At 41.0% G+C, this 22,509-nt stretch overlaps 1 protein-coding gene and 1 long non-coding RNA gene across 5 annotated transcripts in view; one reads left to right on the top strand and one right to left on the bottom strand.

Annotated features, from left to right (window-relative positions):
• Positions 1-22,160, top strand: part of LOC144201471 (pre-B-cell leukemia transcription factor 1) — an 83,448-nt gene extending 61,288 nt beyond the window's left edge. For 3 of the 4 annotated variants that reach the window (XM_077724141.1, XM_077724142.1, XM_077724143.1), the window contains 7 exons: positions 9,912-10,156; positions 13,495-13,685; positions 13,792-13,927; positions 14,743-14,902; positions 15,582-15,694; positions 17,873-17,962; positions 21,378-22,160. In XM_077724141.1, the coding sequence (XP_077580267.1) occupies positions 9,912-10,156; positions 13,495-13,685; positions 13,792-13,927; positions 14,743-14,902; positions 15,582-15,694; positions 17,873-17,962; positions 21,378-21,470 (1,028 nt within the window). In that variant the 3' untranslated portion in view covers positions 21,471-22,160. The remainder of the gene's footprint in view (positions 1-9,911; positions 10,157-13,494; positions 13,686-13,791; positions 13,928-14,742; positions 14,903-15,581; positions 15,695-17,872; positions 17,963-21,377) is intronic. The other variant, XM_077724144.1, reaches the window with a different exon arrangement.
• LOC144202170 (uncharacterized) lies at positions 7,002-8,351 on the bottom strand. The gene is made up of 3 exons (XR_013327476.1): positions 8,175-8,351; positions 7,968-8,058; positions 7,002-7,079 (listed from the first exon to the last, which is right to left on the bottom strand). It is a non-coding gene; the product is annotated as an uncharacterized LOC144202170 (long non-coding RNA).
• Positions 22,161-22,509: the final 349 nt, after the last annotated feature.

Genomic DNA, 22,509 nt, shown 5'->3' with positions numbered 1-22,509 from the left:
GCTTTTTGTCATCTCTGACACTTTAACATAATCATTCAATGCCAGCCTTCCCAAAAGCCAACAGATTTGAGCTTGCTCTCACAAATGGAGTGTGATCTTTCCTATTGTTTCCCGCCTTGACAGCGAGGGGCACACTTTGCGTCACTCCCACTGGCAAGCCAGCGAGCGCTCGGCCTGACGAGGCGGTAGAACGCGCTGGGATTTGTATCGTTGTGACAGCGTCCCAACAAAGTGCACACGCAGCAGAGCAAAGCTGCTTGGACCCCTTCTGACTTGATGAGAGGCTCCATGACAAATGGTACCATAGGCAGTGTGTGTCCTGAAGGAAGGTATTCCTTCATATGTTGAAATATTTCTATCATCTCAAACTTTTGGGTGGAATTAATTCAGTTTTGGCGACTTTGCGCTCAAGTTTGATGACCTGTAGCTTTGTCAATACATTTTGTCTTTAGTTTATTGGGTAAACAAGGAATTATTATTACAATTGTAAGTGTTGCTTTTCATTAGAATGGCTTTGAAATGACTTATCCATAACAAAAGGACGGAAAGAGACGCACAATTGAATATTGATAGTTGTCACTGACGGAGTATTAGTGGACCAACTGGTTGAGCTTTGAGAAATGAACAATATTTATGGTTTGATGTGAGATATTGCCTGACTTAATGTTGTAATTAGATTGATATTCTCTGAAGAACATCTATTTTACGAATTCAGCACTGTATTTGCCATATAATATCTATATATATATACATTATTGCTGCATAATTTATGCACAAATATACTCATTTGCCTGCACTATATATTTCACAGCACCTATATGCGTGTGTGTATTAATGCTGTCAAGTTAAAAGTTTAATTTCAACAGTGCTAAGATATTCACATGCGTGATAACGTATTGGGAATTATCATCATTGTTATTCAAATGTTGAATAATCCACTACTCGAAGGTTCCTAGATGTAGTGAATGAGAAACTAAGTCCCAATGTTGACAGACATATTCATCCAAGACTATTTGATCATTACCTGACAGGCCACGTTGTCAAACCCTGAAGAGTGGCATTTTGCGCCCATGCTAATGCACCGAACTACAATTTCTAGTGACTCGTGATTGAAATAATCACTTCAGTGTATACTGCAAAGTGTTTTTCATGAGTACCTGACTGAAAAGAGAATTGGACCATATAAGAGAGCTAATTCATTCATAGAACATATATTGTTCTTAAAGAGGAAACAAACCCCTTGTGTCATTTTAAAATGTGATTATCGGCATGATCTGACACTTTTTCCTTTTAATCTATGAAGTATGTATTTATACTTAAAAAAAAATACCACGAGGCTATTTGGGGGTTTTCCGAAATGTGCTGTCACCAAACATTGACAGGGTACTGATCTTTGTGCTGTGTCATGAGACCACAAAGTGTCCCTTGTTACCATGTGATGTTGCGTTTTAAACATACTGACGGTTTGGAGGCTTTTGTAATTTTTTTTTTTAATGACAGCTCAGAAATGAAACGAACATAAATACCTGCCATTAAAATAGACACAAATCGATCGTATCTGACTTTATCTGTAGGGACACTCGCTGGAAATAACCCACGTGTACACATAAAGGCTCCATTTGGAACATGTCTATATATAGATGAGGCAATTGGATCATATCAGTTTACCGAGGAGGAATTGGCATGAGGCTAACATCATTATCATGCCATTCAAAGCACTCAGTGACCACTTGTGCCTCATAGAGAGGAGCATTGTCATCATGGAATCTATTTCTCCTGGTGGAAATGAAATGCATCACGAGGTCATGCAAATAATGACTCACAATCATTTTAAATAGTCGAGTGGTGTAATGGAACACTGCGTGGCCAAAAGTATTGGGACAGAAGCCTACGAGAAGTTTCGACTATGCAATAAATGGAGTTGTGGAAACTATGGTGCAGGGGGATTAATATCCGATAATGTGAGACACAATATCGAAACATCGTAGGTTGAGGGCGTCCAAATCTAAGGATTTTACGTACGCATAGCAGTAATTAAGTTAAGATAGAAGCATTTGTGCGTTTTTCCACATTGCCCAGCTCATAACCACTTTCCCCCCGTCCCCAATCAGCCGGCATGTCGGACTTTGTCGAGTGAAGCCGAGCAGAACCGGGAGCGATGTCGTCTCACGCCGGCCATATGGCGAGCGTCCTCGCAAACTAGCTTGAGGGACGTTTTCTCCCTCAGACCTTGAGAAAGGATCTGCGACATGGAACCCCCCCCCCCCCACGTTCGAAGAGGCCCACCGAGTCACCTAGGCGCTGACCCCGCAACAAGAACATCAGCTTTGGTATCCCCCCGTTGTCAGAAGGCACTCCCACCCTGCTCAGCGCCATGCCTCCAGATGTGGCTTAATTTACTGCGACTCTGCTAATTGCTGTAATTAAGGATTAATTACTGTTAATTACCTTCGCATAAACTCATCACCAGTCAAAGAGCGGAGCCTTATGAAACGTGCCATGCTCAGGAACACACTAGAGGTACACGTGACGAGGTTTGCGTTTATCGGGCCACTTGCTCCAGGTCTTGCGACGCTCGTCGGGCACGGCCACAGCCGACTTCCGACGCCTCGCCATCTGTCATAAAACGCTTCCTTCCAGCATCATTGCGCTGGATGACATTTGATTAGACATTATTTATGGGCAAATGGGACAAATCCAACCCTGTAAATTAATCACGCTCATTTCTATTGTCGTCATTATTACAACAAGAAAGTTCGCAAAGTTGGAAGAAAAAGTGATGAACTTTTAGAAGAAAAAAAAGTTTTATTCCTCCTTGTCTTTGGATTGCTCTGAATGTTTTAGTTCCACTTTTTTTTCTTTTTTTAACTTTGCCAACCTGACATCATTCCGTCACACTTTTCTTTATGTGATCATGGGCTGCTGGCGCAGCACCGAGATGTATTGAGACAATTCCCCTCGGCGGTCTTTTGGTAGACGGCCAATCAGAAGTGAGTGGGATTTTAGGAAGTTGAGATATTTTTGGTGACTCTTAATCTTACTACAGTCACACAAAATGTATTTAATCAAGGTTTCCAAGTTTGTGCGTGATTTCTAAATGAAGAACGCAAATATGACTCTGTAGTCTGACACTTTAAGGAAGTTAAATGATCGAATTATCGCTTTCAGCCCAACTAGTCGGATTAATTTTTGGTCTTGTAAGCCTCATTTGTACACCAGATGTTAATATCGCGGCAACATGATCGAAAATGCGCAAAAAAAGAGTCCAGCTCTTTATACCAAAAATGTTCACTTTACATATACAGGGTTAACTCCTTGGCTACCATTTATAATTGTTGTATTTTTTTAATTAATGACTGTCAATAGCACATAATCATGATAAATCTCAGCCAAATTGATTAGGCTTCTATAGTTTTTAAGCAAATCCTTTTCAGTTATCCTAGTTATCCTGCCTTGTTACTCTAAATTCCTAAATTGCCATAGGTGAGTCTTCATCAGCTCGTGGTGCAAACTTGTTCATCCAACACAGACTATAAGATCCATATTTCAAGACAGCATAAGAGTGGCCAATAGCCCAAGGGCTTATATATTGCCTACTGTAATAATGAATGATTTTAATGAAGGTTTTTTTTTTTTGAGGTGGGGTAAATTGGAGTGCAGCAATGGCAATGGTGGCGAGGCGGTGTTCTGAATGGTCTTCTCCTCTGGCACTATCTTCCTCATTATCAGGCCAGCCCCTCAGGCCTCAAACTGGCCTGCTTAAACCCGGGATGATGACGATAATTACCGTTATTAGGAGTAGCTGCAGGGGGAAGTCGTTCTGAAAAACACCAAGCTGAGTTCTTGCCTCGCTCGCAGACGCATGAGAAAGTACCCATCATCGGTGGAGAAAGCCGGCGAGAAGGAAAAAGGGGGGGTATGAAAAAAAAGGAGGGGCTGAGAGGAGCGGCCACCAAATCCGCCTAATGTGACGCCTGTCAGCTCGTCTCCCACCAGCTGTCACCTCCCAAATGCACTGGGGTTCATTTTTTTAATTGACACCTCGCTTTCCTATTCCATTTCTATTTTTCGCCTTTCATTCTCCCTTTCCTCGCCTCGCCCCCCACCTTTCCTTGTCCCTAAAGCATTTCTTTGCCGATTTCTCTCGTCCTTGGTACCGTCGCCCACCCCCCTCGGCTCCCCCCCTCTGCGCCATCACGCTTGCCCGCCCAGTGTCAGATACAACGCTCCCTTTCTGCACATGATACTTGAGATGGCTGATAAAACATAAAGCTGTTTTAGAGCGACTTTATGACTGTGCCCTTGTGTACTGAGGCTGTACAGTTTTCCATTACCTGCTGATGGAGGGAACATTTTGGGCCACCAGACGCTCCCGGGAGTCCATTGACACATACCACAAATCTACATCCTAGCTTTGACAAGTTTCCATTTTCTGGCTAGTTCTGGTGGTCTATACTGATATTGCTTGTGGAGAAAGCTACTTTGCCAATGTGGGCGCGTTTTTTAATCATTTCTTTGGCTGCCATTGGCAGTGATAGATGTCCAATCTTCATCAATCACACAGAAACAATCGCTTATTTACCTCCATTATATGGGTCAGAAGGGGCGGGGATTTTATGATGACTATTGTGAATCTGAATTCATAAACAACAACATACTAGTGATGTCCCAATTGGTATCGACGCCTGATACAGCAATTTTTTTGGGAGTATCGGACAGTATCAGATTATGTCATGAGATCTGATCTAATTTTCAGTGCCATTGAGTACAACTCTGCTGAGTGGGGCATTTTTCCTTTAGGAATTAGTGATGGTAACAAAGTATAGTGTAAACAGAGCATTTCTTGAGGAGGTACCACCAGGGATAAAAATAGTATTTGTCATTTAATAGTTACATCAGTTCCGAATCATTGTCAGCAAAACATAACATGAAAAAAAACGGATCAAATCGGAACAACAATGATAAATCACTGGAATATATCATTGTTATGATTATGGACACGGAAGCTTTTGTTTCATATTTTACTTTGTTTTCTATGTTGGGTTGTAAAGGTTCATCATATATTTGGTCAAGAACTAACTAGCCAGACACATTTCACGATTTTTGTAATTTATGCTGAAAATACTAGTGCTAATTAGAATATTCAAATTTTGAACAAAACATTATACATATTAGAAATGTTCCTCTCTGAAACAAAAACATTTTAGTCCACTCATACCCCTTTTAGCTTGTCACCCAAGGCCAAGTTTTCAACTCCATTGTGAATCTCATTGAGCATCTAATTCTGAAGGCTTTACGGCAAAATAGTTTGGTATATTTTTCAGCAGTCTTGCAGACGGCGTGCTGCACGCGTCCACACGTCGGTATCCTGTCAGCAATGATAACAACCAAGCTTATCTGTATGTAGTTTGATTCCCGCGTGGGTCACTTTGAGGGATGACGCGTGCTTGTATCAAATGCAGATGAGCGGATGCTGAACTCCCCGGTGGAGCACGGAGGCGAGGACTTGTATTAGTGATACTTGTCATGTCTGCTGTAAATCACAAGACACCCCCCCCAACCTCCCTCCACCCACACACACACCTCCTCCGTTGCCTGCCCCCCTCTTTCCTTTTCCAGGTTCCTAGGTTGTTGTTTTGTCTCAGAATGCTACGTGGCAGGGATGAATGGTGGTGATGTTACATTATCATGTGGCTGTCGCTTTCACTCCTGCTGACTGCGATGTGACAGGCCCACACACGCGCGCACTCGTAGCGGCTGTGTCAGGAGCGGCCTTGATTTATTAACTGCTGAAACCCTAGATGACGTGTGCCCACACAATCAATAGAAAGCACGACCGTCTGCGTCTTGGTGGATCACGTCACGTGACGTGAAGATGCAAAGTGCACTCATTCACTAGCCAGGGAGTGGATTGCCTTAATATGTGGATTACACATACATTCATTCATTTTCTGAACCGCTTATCCTGGCAAGGGTTGCGGGGGGCACAGGAGCCTATCCAATCATTCCCACTCATACCTAGGGGCAAATTAGAGTGTTCAACCAGCCTACTTTGAATGTTTTTGACATGTGCGAGGAAACCGGAATACCCGGTGAATACCCACACAAATCCGTGGAGTACTTGCATGGTTTGCAAAATTCTAATTATTTAGCTTTGTGGTTTCACTGCAGATTAATATTTGTCCCAAAAAGATTATAGTATACTATGGAGAATGGGCAATTCATTGGATTTCAACTTAAAAGCAATGTACAATCAAATTAAGATACATTTTGATTCGTGCTCCTTTACACAAATGGAATTTGTTTTAGATGAAATGCGCTTATTTGATCAGATTTTTCAATTTCAGTCCCCATTAGTTGAGCTAATGTGCGCCAACATTTTGGCAGCAGATCAGAAAATTGTCCACTAACTAAAGTTCTAAGGCACATAAACACTGATAGACTAGGGTTAGGACTGCATGCTATAACTAGTATGAACTCATCGAATGCCAATAACAGTAATAGACGTCGAAACCATTTGAACTGGTAATGAATTCCTACTTCAAATGTATTGGACGTCAGCTTGTGACACACTAATTTTAATTCACAGCAGAGAATTAAAAAAAAAGATGCGATTGGATTTCTATCATTGACAATGGTACTGAACCAATTGATGATGTAACAAGGGAAGGTAGACGATTTAGGATAATTACATTTGATCAGTTAAAATAGTACAATAGCATCATAATAGTTGAACAAAATGTGTGCCAAATAACAGGCAGGCATGTCATGGAAATACTGTGCATTCTTTGCATTTTTATCCACTATCACACATCAGAAAATCAAATCATTTGATCGTACGTAATTGTGACACTTAACTACAATATCATTTATTAAAATGATTTGTTTTTAAAGTCTTGCAGCTGCACAAGGGTTGCCGGCCAATTATGTTTGCCTTGTACTATATAGCGCAATGTGTGTGTGTGTGAGTGCACCAAGTACCTTGACGCTTCCCTGTGTGGGCGGTTTAATCGGCCTGTTTATTTACACTCCCGTTGTCTGCACGCAGCAGGCCGTGCGGTGGTGGATGCCAGCCAGCTCTTAACGGAGAAAAACAGCAGAAATTAGTTTTGTCAATAAGAAAAACAAAGGCTTATCCTTGGAATTTCATTCATTATTCCTGCACGCTGCAGCAGGGCTGTTTATGGCGCCTTTTTCATTTTTAATGCGTTGCCTTTTTTGGGGAAGTAGTAGAAGTGGCGTCTATGTGTGTGTGTGTGTGTGTGTTGGGGCTGCCCCACATTGCCTCGGAAGGAAGGAGGATAGATGGAGGGGGGATTATACAAGAGTAAAGAGGAGATGAGTTGGAGGAGGCGGGAGGAAGAGGGGAACGTGTCCTCTCATTGTTCAATTAAATCTGTCGGTAATGATCAAGATGAGATGATGGCCATCTTCCTTTTCCAGATACTAATCTGTGACGACCTATGAAATAAAGGCAGTACGCGATAAAAGGATCTGTGCTATTAAACAAGCCTGCGTGCATGCCTGTGATGTATTATAATAGGGCCACTTGCGCTGGTGTCAGGTGATTATGTTAATGTACGCTGGCCGGTTGCAGAGTTCACAAGGCGCACTCGGACCGGCCTTATCGATTCTGTCGCTATTAGCCCAGAGGAATAAATAAAGCTGATGGCTGTGGCCAGGGTGATTATAGCACGTTTGTTTGATTCCCCTTATTAATTGTATTTATTTAATGCATTTCATGCTTTTAGCCGTCCACTCGGGGAGTAAGAAGGCAGGGAATTAATAAATCACTCTCGGCCTCATTAGATTCCCCCCTCTGTGGGGAATGTGCCGCTATTTTGTCAGCATCCAATTGGCGAGAGTTTCCTGCCGCTGGTGTGATTCATATGGAAAAATGTCTGCCGACACACGCACGCACGCACGCGACTGCGTGCATGCGCCCTCCCCCCGTGTGAACTCCTGACCTTTATCCAGCCGTCTGATGGCCATTGACATTTGCTTCTCCAGTCGAGCTCGCTCACGTGTTGGTGCTGATGCGAATGGATGATGATATTGCTGGAGGAGAAAAAGAGAAGGGAAGGAAAAAAAAGGGTGAGAAGAAAAGAGGGCAGACGAGCTCTCCATCTGGACCCCCCGCCCGTCTCAAAGGTCACGGGGCGACTCCGGCTTACATCGTCATTACAAAAGAGACGCCGCTGCGAGCCGCCGCTGCGGGAGAACAATACGATTTACCCTCACCGGCGTCCTCAGGATGTGCCGGCAAACCGGCTGTTATTACGTCGCAAGCTTTTGTCTTTGTCCTTGAAGACAAGCGGATGTAATGGAGGGCTGCACCTGGTCGCCTTTTTTTCCCCCCTTTTGGGCACTTCGGTAGGAAGAAAACCAGTGTCGCTCCTTTAGTGAGGGAGCCTTCTGGTGGCTGGAAGAGGCACGGCAATCATGATGGTGGCCATTTATGATTTAATCTCATGGATATTCCATGAAAAAATAGCTGCCCTTTAGTGCTTTGAGCATTTTAAAGATGTTTATGTGTACTTTTTTTAAATGGCTGCCATTGATGGTGGTAGACATCCAATCTCAATTGACTGGAAGATGATTGGTAATAGATAGAGTAGCACTAGAAAAGTAGGCATGGTCATTAATTATGGTTTTAATGTTACATGCAGAAATGATGATGCATTGTTTTGAGTGAGAATAACAATGGGAAATAATTTGAAAAAAAATTGTCATATTCTTTGAAAATCAATAACAATTTTAAATGAACATTGCAGCCCCATGCCTGTTATTTTCATAGTATTTTCATTTTTATTTTTGAATACAACATATATGCATATGTTAAGCACATAGATTTTCCTGTTCTTAAAGATAAAACTCTATGGTTTAAGAAAATGTTGTGAGAGGGAAAGGAAATTCAGATGCGGTTGTAATGTAAATGTTAAATTCAGCTACCAGGCCTGTAAGTGCAATTGAGTTGATGGAAATAAGGAATGCAAATGTTGAATTGTTCAAGTGGTAAACATCATTATTATTACACATTTTTACTCCAGACCCAAAGTGGCCTTGGGTCATGCATTGTCAATGCCTGCAATGTGCCAGGCTCATCTCAGCGCCCTCTTCTTTGTCATGTTTCGACACGGCCCTCCTCATCACGCCAGCCAAGTGTTAGTTGAGGGCTGCAGGCACGTGACGACAGGTTCAAACGCGCTCACACCTCAACGTGAGTGTGAGCAGACGTCAGACTGAGGGTTGCGTCGGGGTGGCAACACGGAAGATATTGTACCGACGTGCATGGATACAGGCTTTAAAATGCACTCCAACATGTTTCCTCAGCTCATAAACTCTCAGTAGGGTCATCAATTTCGATTTTATTATTCACCCATCAAGATTGTTCAATTTAAAGCTTCAGTTGTGCTCTCTTAAAAATATGTATACTTAAATTGAATAATGTGTATTTGCATTAATATAACAAGGTAATAGGTTTGATTGGTGTTGTCTTTTAAATGCAAGCCTATAAAGTTGTCAGCCAGAAACTAAACATCGTATGAGCATAAGGAGTGCAATGAAAGATGAACTCTGGTGCAAAGCTTGGTTCATTTTTTATTATTATTTCCTTTTTTTTGCATGAAATGATTGTCAAAATCGATGAAATTATCGTTTATGATCTTGCCGAGCTGCTGGCCCGTCAGAGGCTCCAGCATTTTATGACTCAGACTTGATCCATTAAAATGACGGCCATATTTTAAGGAATATCGTTCAGTAGACTGACACCAAAGACGGTTAAGATGTTCCCCTAGTCACTGTAAAATGTTCTCCCTTTTTTTTCTTCTCTTAAACTTTACCCTGAGTGACAATTTGTCACGTTGATGTCAGTGTTTTGACGTTACCGTGTATTGGTGTGTTCTCTCCAGTGCTCAGTATTCGTGGCGCCCAAGAGGAGGAACCTCCCGATCCGCAGTTGATGCGCCTGGACAACATGTTGCTGGCCGAAGGCGTCGCAGGGCCCGAGAAAGGCGGCGGTTCGGCAGCCGCTGCAGCCGCGGCGGCAGCCACCGGGGGCATCGGCGCCGACAACTCGGCGGAACATTCCGACTACCGGGCCAAGCTGACGCAGATCCGACAGATTTACCACACGGAGTTGGAGAAATACGAACAGGTATGCGAGAAGGCGGTCGTACAAATTGGAGCGAGCGTTTTCTTGGCTCGGGCCGCAGACAACTGCGGCTAAATAAAATGATGCCATCAGCTGAATCATTTTATTATTTCATTAGCTTTAATTCCTTTTGGGAGAATTCCAGCTGGACTCATCTTCTGGTTAGGCATGAAAGCCATCAATGGGAGGAGGTGTATTGCTTTTGCTAACCAAAACAAATATAGCCTTCCTATGTCAAAGTGTTCTCTAGACAATGGAATCCCAACTTTGAGCTGTTCCAATCACTTCTGTGAAAATCAGACTATAAATGACACTTTTTTTTACGAGCTTAGCTGGGCCAGTGATTTATGTTTTTGTTCCCACAATGACACACACAATCCTTTTTTTTCTTTCCCCCTCTTTTATTGTGAATTTTTATACAAGTTAACTCACTCCATTTATTCCTGCATTAGATATATTTAGCCATTTATACAAGTTAACTCCATTTATTCTTACATTACATACATTTAGCCATACACATGAATTATAATGGTACCCATTAGTGTCACTTTAGACGTTACAGCCAAAAATATTTGCATTTAATAATCCCCCTTCTTTATTTGTTCATTTCCTGTACCTTTTATCCTCACGAGGGTCGCAGGGGTGCTGGAGTTTATCCCAGGTCCCAGATGTGGACACCTTGAACTGATTGCTAATGTAAAAGAAAATGTTGAATTAGAGAAGAAATAGAAAAAAAAGATTTGTATGAAAGTTGGACCTACTGCCAGCTTTCCTAGTAAACATAGATCTTTGACTTATAAATCCAAGAATGAGTGATCTACAGCCTAGTGAATGACACCACTTGCTGCAGTCACATGGTTATGTCTTTCCTCTGCTCCAAATTCCTGGATTTTCATTCCATATTTGACTGTTTCTCCTATTTCATATCCAGCTAAAATGGATAATCTTTTCTCTGCATTATTTTCTGTATCTACGGCAAATAGTTTGCTTTTTTTCCCCCCACATTCTATCTTTTTTCTTGAATTCTCCATATCACAACGAATATTTAAAATGCAAGAAAGCCCATGTACGAAGAGGAACATAGTCTTTCATCATGATTTCAATCGTCAGCTTTCACATGAATGTACTCCTGCTCCTCATCAACCCACTGAAGGCAAAAAGAAAGCGGCCTAGTATGGCTTTGATTTTTAACAGACGGGTCAAAGCAGCTGTCACGCTCGATTGTGAATGTGTGTCGAGGCGAAGGTCAAAGGTCGGGCGCCCCTGAACTCTTCTAGCAGAGACTCGGCAAACTGACCTTTTCAAGAGGTGAACATAAGACGGGCTTCCACATTAAGCCCACCTGCGCCATCTAAGGACTTAACAATGCAAGACCGTTTAGCAGAAATACCGCCATTGCTAAAGCCTAGTGGCCATAGATCTTTTAAACATGATGAGAAACAAATAGGCACCCATGTTCTTTTTCCTTTTATAGTGTCCAGCGTATTTAAAATAACTTCTAAAGCACACCCACACATAACCATATCTTCCCTGAAAGCGCGTCAACTGCTGCAAACCAGATGTTTTACCTAGATTTATTCGTGAGAGGCCTCAATGCTTAGCAGTAAATGTTCTCCTTGTCAGTTTGACTGTGGTGAATGACTCGTAAGACATGTTATACACCATATTTATTTACAGCGGTAACTTGACTTATGAGTTTAATCAGTTATGTGCCCAAACTCATGACTAACTCCTACCTCAAATCATGTTGCTCCATTGAAATGCCTTTTTATCCATTCCAGTACTCCAGCCATTATTTACAGCACATAGGGCCCAAAAGTGCTTTCTAGAGACTCACAATCACATGAAAATATACACCTGCAAGTTTTTCCTGCCATTTTATACCTTTGAATTCATCTTTTTTTTAAATCTACTTTCATAAACTCATTCACTGCCTTTTATAGACGTTAAATCCATTTAAACAGGATGAATTAGGGAGTATATCGCCATCAACGAGTTCTATATTTTTTTACCCACGCCCATTTGGAGCAATACTACCGGTGCAAAAATACATCGAACTGGAGTATATGTCCGCCTCACTGTTCTGAGTTCAAGGGTTCAATGCCAGGTTCGGACGATGCTGTATGGAGTTTACCTGGGGCCTGTGTGGATTTTCTCTGGGTACTCTGCTTTCTGCCCACATCCCAAAATCTCATTGTAGGTCGGTTGGACACTCTAAATTGCCCATATCCAACCAACCAATTCTTCTTGTCCCGCAGCTACTCGGCGTAGTGGGCTGGCATAAGCTCCAGCACCACCGGCAACCACAAAAAGCGGCTGGCGAGGGAGGTTCCAATCCTGATTGACAGGGTTAACATTTACAATTGCCAAACCTCAACCGTTTTGAATACCACATTACATAGGTCCCAACGTCATTCTTCCCCACAGACTCAAACATCTAGACACTCTCGGGGAAGTCAAAGCGCCACTGCGGCTTTGTCAACTTCTCCAGAGGACGGCGAGTCATCGCCGACTGTCAAAGTCATTACACACCTGAGCCTTTCTTGGTGTGCGTCAACACGCACACGTATGGCTGAGTTACGTAGGGCACGCGAACAAAACGGCTCTTTGGTGCGTCACTTTGACTGACGTAACCCCGGCGTTGACAAGCAGCAGACACCTTGCAGTCTCACGCGGTGACTGATTCCGGCGGGGAGGGAGGGTGCTCTACAGAGAATGAAGAGACACACTTTCAAACCTCTAGAACGTGCACGCTGCTGCATGCCTGCTGCCGTTTTACATTTCCTTTCACTTGTCACGATGACGACTTTTTTTTTGTTGGTATTTGAAAGCACACAAGTGACTCCCAGCGCCACCTTCATTTGCTGCCATGCATCACAACTCCCATTGTGTTGGCTCAGTGACTGGAGGATGTTATTGTCATTTTCAAGAAAGATTACATTATGAAAACAGTCTATTTTGCTACATCCTGCTAGAAAGCAAGTGGCGCATTGATCGGGAAACATTGATTTGTTTGTGGGGCTTTTGTTATAGTGTTTTACTTATTATTATGTAAGACATTATTCAAAAGATTTATATATATATGTATTTATGTACATAACATTGCAGTACGGAATTAATCAAAGGTATTTTATTGGAATTGAATGGTTGAAGGTCATCTCCCCAAACTGCTGTATCATTGTCTATAGAACATCTATCGTATGATGGCTTTGTGAAATTGGTAATTTAGGTCACTTTTAAAACATTGCCAGGATTTTCATCTTGAATAATTCATCTAAAGGAGACATGAGTCTCCATGACAACTCTTTATTGAACGCCCACCACCCTTATTGTGATCGCAGGCGTGTAACGAGTTCACCACCCACGTGATGAACCTGCTGCGGGAACAGTCTCGAACGCGACCCATCTCGCCCAAGGAGATCGAGCGAATGGTCAGCATCATCCATCGCAAGTTCAGCTCCATCCAGATGCAACTCAAACAGAGCACCTGCGAGGCCGTCATGATCCTACGCTCACGCTTCCTCGACGCCAGGTCCGCCCTCGCCGTGATGACGATACTACATTGCAAATGTTGAGAGTGCTTTAGAGCAATTGTCACAGTTGCTGTTTTTTTTTCATTAATTTTTGTTCCACTCTAGGCGAAAGAGGAGGAACTTCAACAAACAGGCAACAGAGATTCTAAACGAGTACTTTTACTCGCATCTCAGTAACCCTTATCCAAGTGAAGAGGCCAAAGAAGAGCTGGCCAAGAAATGCAGCATCACAGTGTCACAGGTGAATACAAAAAAAAACAAGATAGAAGTTGTAGTTTCCTTTGGAGAGTCATTATGTCTGCCAAATACGTATGCCTGCCATGATTATTCCACTAAACGGCACTTACTACTAAATATTTTGGCATTAGATTGATTTTTAGAGACATTGTTGATCAAAAAACTTTAAAAAAAAACTTTTTTTTGGAATATTTTCTTTTTAGGTGAAAGATGATTTAAAAATGTAGTCTTTGTTTATTGTTAAATTTAACAGTTAATATTCTATATATGCCTTTAGTTAGTTGTAGGCTCTACTTGTCAAGGTAATTATTTCAAATATTGCAAAAAAACTACAATTCATAAAGTGAGCAAGCTATTTTACAGAAAGTAAGACGGTATACTTTTTCAGAAGGCAAATGTGTACCTACCTTTCGATTTTTTAATGCAATATTGTATAAGATGATACTTTATAGGTGCTCCTTTGTTTCTCAGTTCTCCATCATATTCAAACTCGTTATGATTTCAATTGAAAAACCGTCCCTCAATTCCATCCCTTTCATGCCTTCTGGTGAGATTTAAAATGTCTCTCCACCATATGTGGTTATTTACAGTATAATGGCTTAATCTAATTGAAATATTATTGTTCAAATGTAATATATTTTCTCTTAAAACCACGTACCAAGTCATAGCCTAAGGCACTTGAAACACTACAATCAAATAGTAAAGTTTATTCCCAAACACACACACACACACACACACTGGCCTTTCCAGTGCAGATCTTGCAAAATCCTCTTCTAACTCAATCACTCTGTTTCGCATGCTCTCGATGAAAAAAAAAAGGTTTCCAACTGGTTTGGAAACAAGAGAATTCGCTACAAGAAAAACATTGGCAAGTTCCAAGAGGAGGCCAACATGTACGCGGCGAGGACGGCGGTCAACGCCACCAGCGTGTCTGCACACGGCAGCCAGGCCAATTCGCCTTCCACTCCCAATTCAGCAGGTGAGCAAGATATTAGTTTCTCCTTCACTCCAACCAGTGCAAATGTTTGTACAATCTCTTAACCAATAGTTTGTATTCTCTGGCTCTGGGTTTTATTTGGACTTTTATTGAACTAACCCAGCAAGTAGTGTATGGTCTTTGTAGTTTTCCTTTTTTTTTTTCCTTAGCCTGCCATCTGACACTCATTTTCTCCTCTCCTTCCATTATGGACCCTTTTGCTCTTAATTTTTCCTGCCTCTTGTCCGGTTGACCTCGTGCATGCCATTAAGGCACTCAAAAGGGCAAGACGAGTCTTTTGTCATAAAGAGACTTTGGCCGCAGTATTGGATTAGGACCGGGTGTTGAAATCAAGTTATGCCCTGCTCGCTTTACATCTGGGGAGCTGAGCTCCATTAAAGGCACAATGTCGTTCTTTGGATCTTCCTGTAGATCAATTATTGCTTCCTTAATGAAATACTCGCAGCGTGGACAACAAACAGCGATCCAATCTGCGAGGCTCGCTTTAAGTAGTTTTCGGATGATTATCGGCCTTCTGTCTCTTGAGATATGCTCAGAGATGTTTGAATGTTGTCAACTAACCCAGCTAATGCACTTTTGCTAGCGCATGATCTTTTAAACTCCTTTTTCTGTCCCTTTTTCCTGCTGTTCTTCTCCTTCTCTGCTTCTGTTCTGCTCTCAGGTTCTGCCGGCTCCTTTAACATGTCAAACTCCGGAGACTTGTTCATGAGTGTGCAGTCCCTCAATGGGGACTCATATCAAGGGGGGCAGGTGGGGGCCAACATACAATCCCAGGTAGGCGCCTCTTCGGAGAACAACAATGCTCTCCTATTGGACAAATTAATAGCTCTGAAGTTGACAATTTCTGCATAAAATACCTATTTGGTGCATGTTATTTCTTGCCATTGACGGTGGAAGACATCCACTCAACGTCAATGGCAATACATGAGTTATTTTTCAAGGAAAATACAATTTATTATAAATATCTCAGGGTCAAGTATGCTACATTGTTTTACAAACGTCAGAGCAATACATTCATTATAGAATCACATTTTTTTAATTAATTGAATTATTTTTTTTAGGACAGCTTTTTGGTTGTACTTAATATTTTTGACTATAAGGTTCACCTGACCATAAGCCGTGCACATGAAATAGGATTTTTGGCTGTTTCAGTTAAGGTTTTTTTTTCTTTTTTCTTTTTTTGTGCATTAAAAGTGACACACAGTAAGTGAAGGGAAATTCCTAAATGCTTTTTCTGCATTTCCAGATGTAGAAGTTGCTTGCACTTGCTGCCAATCCAGAAATACAATACAAAGTAGAAAGTCCATAATATTAAAAATATACTTTTTTAGTGTTTCTTTTGTTCATTCTTCCTTTCCTCACCTGTAGTTATATTGTTGTTGATAGAGTTCAAACCGCCGAGCTCAAATTGAATCGTAAATGAATACAATATCTCGACCTCTACCGGCACACGAAGGTTGCCCTTTGCCCAGAGCCCTCCGTTAATGCAGTAGCCATTGTCAAGGCACCGTTGAGTAGACGACGGCGGACAGTTTTGGAAGTGGCGCAACACTCGTCATCGCCCCTCATGTTGGTGGCTATAGCATAGCCACCGGTGTAGCGAGCGTCCGCGACCTTGCCCCGGTGGTCGCAGATGTCCGCGTTCGGAAGTGTTACAGGTCTTCGCGAGAACTGAGGAAACACCACCCGTGGTGATTTTCTCGTTTGCTTTCAGTGCTTTTGGCAGCTTTCCTCAACCCATCCAACACCCCTTCACACACACATGCATTCACACACACACGTTTCTATTCAGATCAACTCTAGAAACACCCGAGGTTGACATGAATATGCAAATGTGACAACTCTTAAAGGGGTAAAGTGGTCTCGGGGGTTGGCCTCGCACCATCCAACCTCACATTCCCTCTAATAGATTATTTTTACGACTATGTCAGGACTGCTCTATGCAATTCCGCCAGGAAGGGTGGAAAAAAAAGTTTGACTAAATGAGCCTTGAGTATAGTCATTTGTAGTGGAACCCAAATGGCAGGTGTGCTTTTTCGAGCATGACCTGGCTGACTGTGCTGCCAAGAACTGCAAAGTAGCTCCCAGTCAACATGGAAAATGGATCTTTTCCAGAAAGAAAGAAAAAAAGCCTCCTACAACTAAATAATGGAGTGTGGACCGGTGGTTATAGACAAACATGCTGTCAAGATAGTTTATCAAGAACTAAATACATAAAAAAAAAAATATATATATATATATATATATATATATATATATATATATATATATTTATATATATATATATATATATATATATATATATATATATATATATATATATATATATATATATATATATATATATATATATATATATATATATATATATATATATATATATATATATATATATATATATATATATATATATATATATATATATATATATATATATATATATATATATATATATATATATATATATATATATATATATATATATATATATATATATATATATATATATATATATATATATATATATATATATATATATATATATATTTATATTGTATTCATTCATAATGTATTACATGAAAATAACAATTGAAAATACAAACATTAGTATAGTTACACTATATAGCAGAAAATCTGCCATTCGTAATGACGTCCAATCCTTTCTCTGAAGTTTAAATGGATTAGCCGGCTCTCGTTATCAATGGCGACCAACGAGCCAATTTGTCTCCTCGTCATATATTGTCCTTTTGCTCGTTATCAAGCTTTTTCAAGCATCCCATGCACTGTTTGTGTCTTGTTTACATTTCCCTTTGACTACCGCACTGACCTTTTCTGCTGCACACTGATCTTTGTTATTTGCACCTTTTGTCTGACCTGGCTTTTTATAATGCCCCCCCCCCCTCCATCCCCGCCCCCTCTCTATCTCCATTTGCCCTTCTTCCATTGTTCCAGGTGGATACCCTTCGCCATGTTATCAGCCAGACCGGCGGATACAGTGACAGCCTCGCCGCCAGCCAGATGTACAGTCCACAAGGCATCAACGTAAGTACGCCTGCGTGGCAAGATGGCGCGCGGGTGCCGCCGCACTCGGTTTGTCTGGTCTGGCTGTCGTCCACACCCCGCTCCCCCTTTTCACTCCGGCCGTGCCCCGGGTGGCGGGCAATGAGGCGACTAGCGGCCTGAATTGGCTGGACACGCTCAGAGTCTGTCAGGGGACATTAGCGTTAGCTCGCCACCTGCAGTGGACGGGAACAAGGACACAGGTGTCTTCCCAAAACAACACCTTGCTCGCTCTCTTCACTTCTCAAAGGCTTTTTCTATTGGCTTCTAAGAGTAAAATGACCACAAAAAAAATCATAAATAATTGTAGACTGCAAGGGTGGCGTAACGATAGATTTTAAAACATTAAACTGAATTTTTCTCAGTTGCAAAGTGGATTGATTACACACAGCGATAGTTTTGTTTTTAGGGGGAAAATGCAAATTAATTTCAATCATGTTTTATCATCTCTATGGGATAGTTTTACTCTAGACAGCAAAACCTAAAAATAAAGTTTTAGTCTAATTTTAGCCATGGTTATTTTGTAAAATAAATATATGATGTTCTATATGGATTAATAATAAATGTTATTTCATTTAAATACACTAATATTTACCTTACGGTTTACTGGCGACCAGTCGAGGGTATAGTCTGCCTTTCGCCCATTGTCCGTGAGAATAGGCTCTTGCAATCCTTACGGAGATGCACGGTATGGCTGATGAATGAATGAATAATAATTAATATCAAAATAAAATATTATTCTTCTAATTTAGAGTTAGGATTGGTGGCCAGCCAATCAATCACCGGGCACAAGGAGTTATACAACCATACCCAAAGACAATTTAAAGTGTTCAACCAGCCTACCATGCATGTTTTTTAGATGTGGGAGGAAACTGGAGTGCCCAGAGAAAACCCACACATGCTCTGGGAGAACAAGCAAACCCCACACACGAATATCCGAATCTTAGAGATAGACCCCTCAATCCCAGAACTGTGAGGCCAATGCTCTAACTACTCGGTCACTGGGCCGCACTCACGATTAAATATCAAATGGAAAAAGTCCTTTTCCATAAATAATACAAAGAAAGACGAAACTTGCCTTCCAGGTTTCTAACTGACTGAGGACAATAAGGCTTTTCTAGCTCTTGTAGCTCCATTTGGTGGGGTTGGGCTGGCTTGGGCCGGGCCAGGCGGCACTGGAGGCGTTGTGTTAACATGTATATCCACAGCGACAGGCGGCGCAGGGCTGAACAGAATCAATACGACAGTGGCGGGGATGGAGGGAGCGGGGCTTTGGGCGAACAGTCCAAGCACATTGGCCCGATCAGTCATCTACGCAAACAGCCGCGCTGACAAGGCTGCAACAGCCCTCGCGCGCGCTATAATAAGAACACGCACGCATGGAGATCGCCGCAACGTGCAACAGGCTCAACGTCTCGCTCCCCCACTGTGTTTATTTACCAATCATAGCAATCAAAGTAGACGTCTTTCGGCGGAAAGAAGCTAAAGTGAATATAGGTAGCAGAGGGGTCAGAACAAAGAGACTGGAAGGTGAATATACAGTGAATGTTTTACTGTGTCACATAAAGCATCTCATTTGTCCTGAATATACATAGAGGGTACATCATATGCAAGGTTTTTTTTTTGAAAGTGCCTGAAGGTAGTTTTTAAAATCCAAACAAGGATGTTAGTTGGAGATGACATATCATGTCTTTGTTCATTTCATGTTATGCTATCGGAGCCAAAACTAAACAGGCAGCCGCCCTCTTTTATTTACTTTAGTAAGAGCCCACAAGAAATAATATGAAATAAATGCATTCATGAAATTTACATTTTTTTTCATTGCCATTTTATTTATTTATTTATTTATTTATTTATTGCCCCGTTTTGTTTTTCTTTGTAATTTATGAAAAATGTATGATGTCATCTTACATTACAATTGTTTTTTTCCCCAACACTTTCTATTTAGGCATCATTTTTGTTTAATTAAGGTAATATAATGCAATTTGTGTGTGGAGTGCCACCCAAATTTATAATGAAAAATGTATTAGGTCACCTTAAACAAACAAAATAGATTTAAATAAAATAACTAGTGTGTGTGACCCAAAAATAATGCCATAAAATGTTCCAGTAAAAACAAAACTTTATTTATTTAATGCTTTATTATTTCAACCAATTTACCATAGCAAAAACACCAATCATACTATTCTTAGCATACCAACATAAACAATATGTCTTTTTGTCCTTTATAAGTCAATTTATCTTATTTATTTGCTAATAATTTTCAAAAAAATCCCTCTAGATTTTTCAAATGAATGTACTTAGACATTTTGTTTCCCCGACTAAAAGACATTGCAAGTACAGTTATAAGCAAGGGTGCTTATACTGCGTTTTTTATTATTTTTTATTTTTTTGTGGACCACACAGCATTTCACCTTCTCCTCCTTCATCCTTGAACAACAATTGTTCCCCACAAATTGCCGTGGGCGTCTTCGGCTCTCCCAGAAAGCCGAGAAATGTTTTGTCCCCCTCATCTTTCTGTGCTTTTGAATGACAAGATGGACAGTCGCTACGCCAAATAACAGGCTTTTGCAAAAAGAGCAGCGACTAGAAAGCTCGTTCCCGTCTTCCTTTAATAGTTGAAATTACAATTGATGTCACTAATGGTCCTTAGTCAACCTTTGAGATGACTTTGAAAGAGATTTTTTTGAGGACTGTTGTTATAATGTATTCTTTTATTCTGATGTATATATGAATGTGTGTGTGTGTACATCTTGTGGTTATTTTAGAATAATGTCCATGGACAATTGGCATGGTGCTATTTTTAATGAATGTCCTTTGAAAGCGTCAATTGTACGTGTGTGAAAACAATGTCTGTTGTGTATATGCTTTTTTAATGCTATTTTATCTTGATGTTTTTCTTCAGTGAATTTATATCATTTGTTTATCCCCATTGCTATTTAAATTTAAAGATTTATTTGCATGAATGTAAAACAGATCATTCAAAACTCATTTACATACTCACAGAGCGCATTTCAAGCCTAAGCTGCCAAATTCTAAGCATCGCCATACTTGGTAAGGTTATCCTTTAAAAATAACCTCTTTTTAACCTTGAGTTGTCATCATTTTATTTCTGCCACCCCTTCATGCCCAGATGGATTGGACGTCTTCCAATGGCATCAAACTGCAGTGAAAGAGTTAATAGTAGAACATGATTTTTTGGGAAAAAAATCAATGCAAAAAACAGCAGCAAATCACTGTCAGAACTTGAATCCACTGATGCGCGGGATCTTTTTTTTTGATCGGTATCTGGTGATTGTTGTGATACGCGAAGGGCTCTTAACAAGAGTCGTCGCCCGCAGGTCTTTGTTTGACTCTTTACCGTAATGTTAAAAGCTGTCATTCGTTATGTTTGCAGACAAACGGCGGCTGGCAAGATGCTCCGACCCCTTCGTCAGTCACATCACCCACGGAAGGCCCCGGAAGCGTTCATTCGGACACCTCCAACTGAATCCGTCCATCCCTCCGACGTCATCACCTGTATAAATTTGCAGAACTGACCTTCACAGTATTGAAAACAAAGGAGTTCACGAGGTACCGTGGAAACGCCGAAAAACCCATTAGTATTTTCTCTGCTTGTAACCTTGGACATTTGGGATACAAACAATGAAATTCTAAAGAAATCAGCGGAGAGCTTTCTTTCTTTGTACAGCGTTCACACACGTTCTATTCGATTTCCAGGACTGGGCTTACTTAAGATTCACTCCGTTTCCACTTTGGGCGCAGAAAACGCTAACGTAAATAAACCCCAGCGCCGTTCGCTTTTTTGTCGTCATTCTACCTCTCGGTTACTCAAAGAAGAACGTAGAAAAAAACGACAGTTGTTTTGTAAAAAGTTGTCTTTGCGAGCAAGAGGCACATCTTCTTACTTATTCTACATTTTGTTGTCTCTCACCTATTCTATTCTATGGTACGCCATTTTAGACTAATATTGCTCAGTTGTTTACAATGTGTGCTTGATCCGAGTATGTCCAACCCCAAACCCTCGATCCGGTTTCCAGACCCGTATCCCCTCCCAACCCCCTCGCCCGCCTGTGTCTCCGGCGTCTTTGAACCCAGTTTGTGTCGGGACATTGCCACCTCTAAGGTAACCCTGTGAAGTATGTTATCTGTAAAACAATAAAGAAATACTTGTCATCAAGCCTTGACAAGCTTGACGTTATTCATTGAATAGGACAATATGGTCATAGTATGATATTAGTCAAGACCCAATATCAATGAATCCATACAAATTCGAACCTTATTATTTGGAATTTCTCCCTAAAAAATGTTGTGATTATTATTTCACAACTAACTGTTGACATTTAGATCGGGTAAATTAAATATGAACTTTCCTTTTGTACGCTGCACAAAAAAAAGGTCTAAAATCTGCCGAGAAAGTTCGTCAAGGACATCTCTAACCGAGTTTGCGTTTGATGACATGGACCACAATCTATTTAAACAGGGAAGTCATTATGTTAATAGAGTTCTCCACAGGCACAATGCAGTCT

This window comes from Stigmatopora nigra, chromosome 9 (assembly GCF_051989575.1).
Source record: "Stigmatopora nigra isolate UIUO_SnigA chromosome 9, RoL_Snig_1.1, whole genome shotgun sequence".
In the NCBI taxonomy this organism is placed as follows: domain Eukaryota; kingdom Metazoa; phylum Chordata; class Actinopteri; order Syngnathiformes; family Syngnathidae; genus Stigmatopora; species Stigmatopora nigra.
The sequence above is the reverse complement of the archived record's forward strand: the minus strand, read 5'-3'. Positions and strand labels throughout refer to the sequence as shown.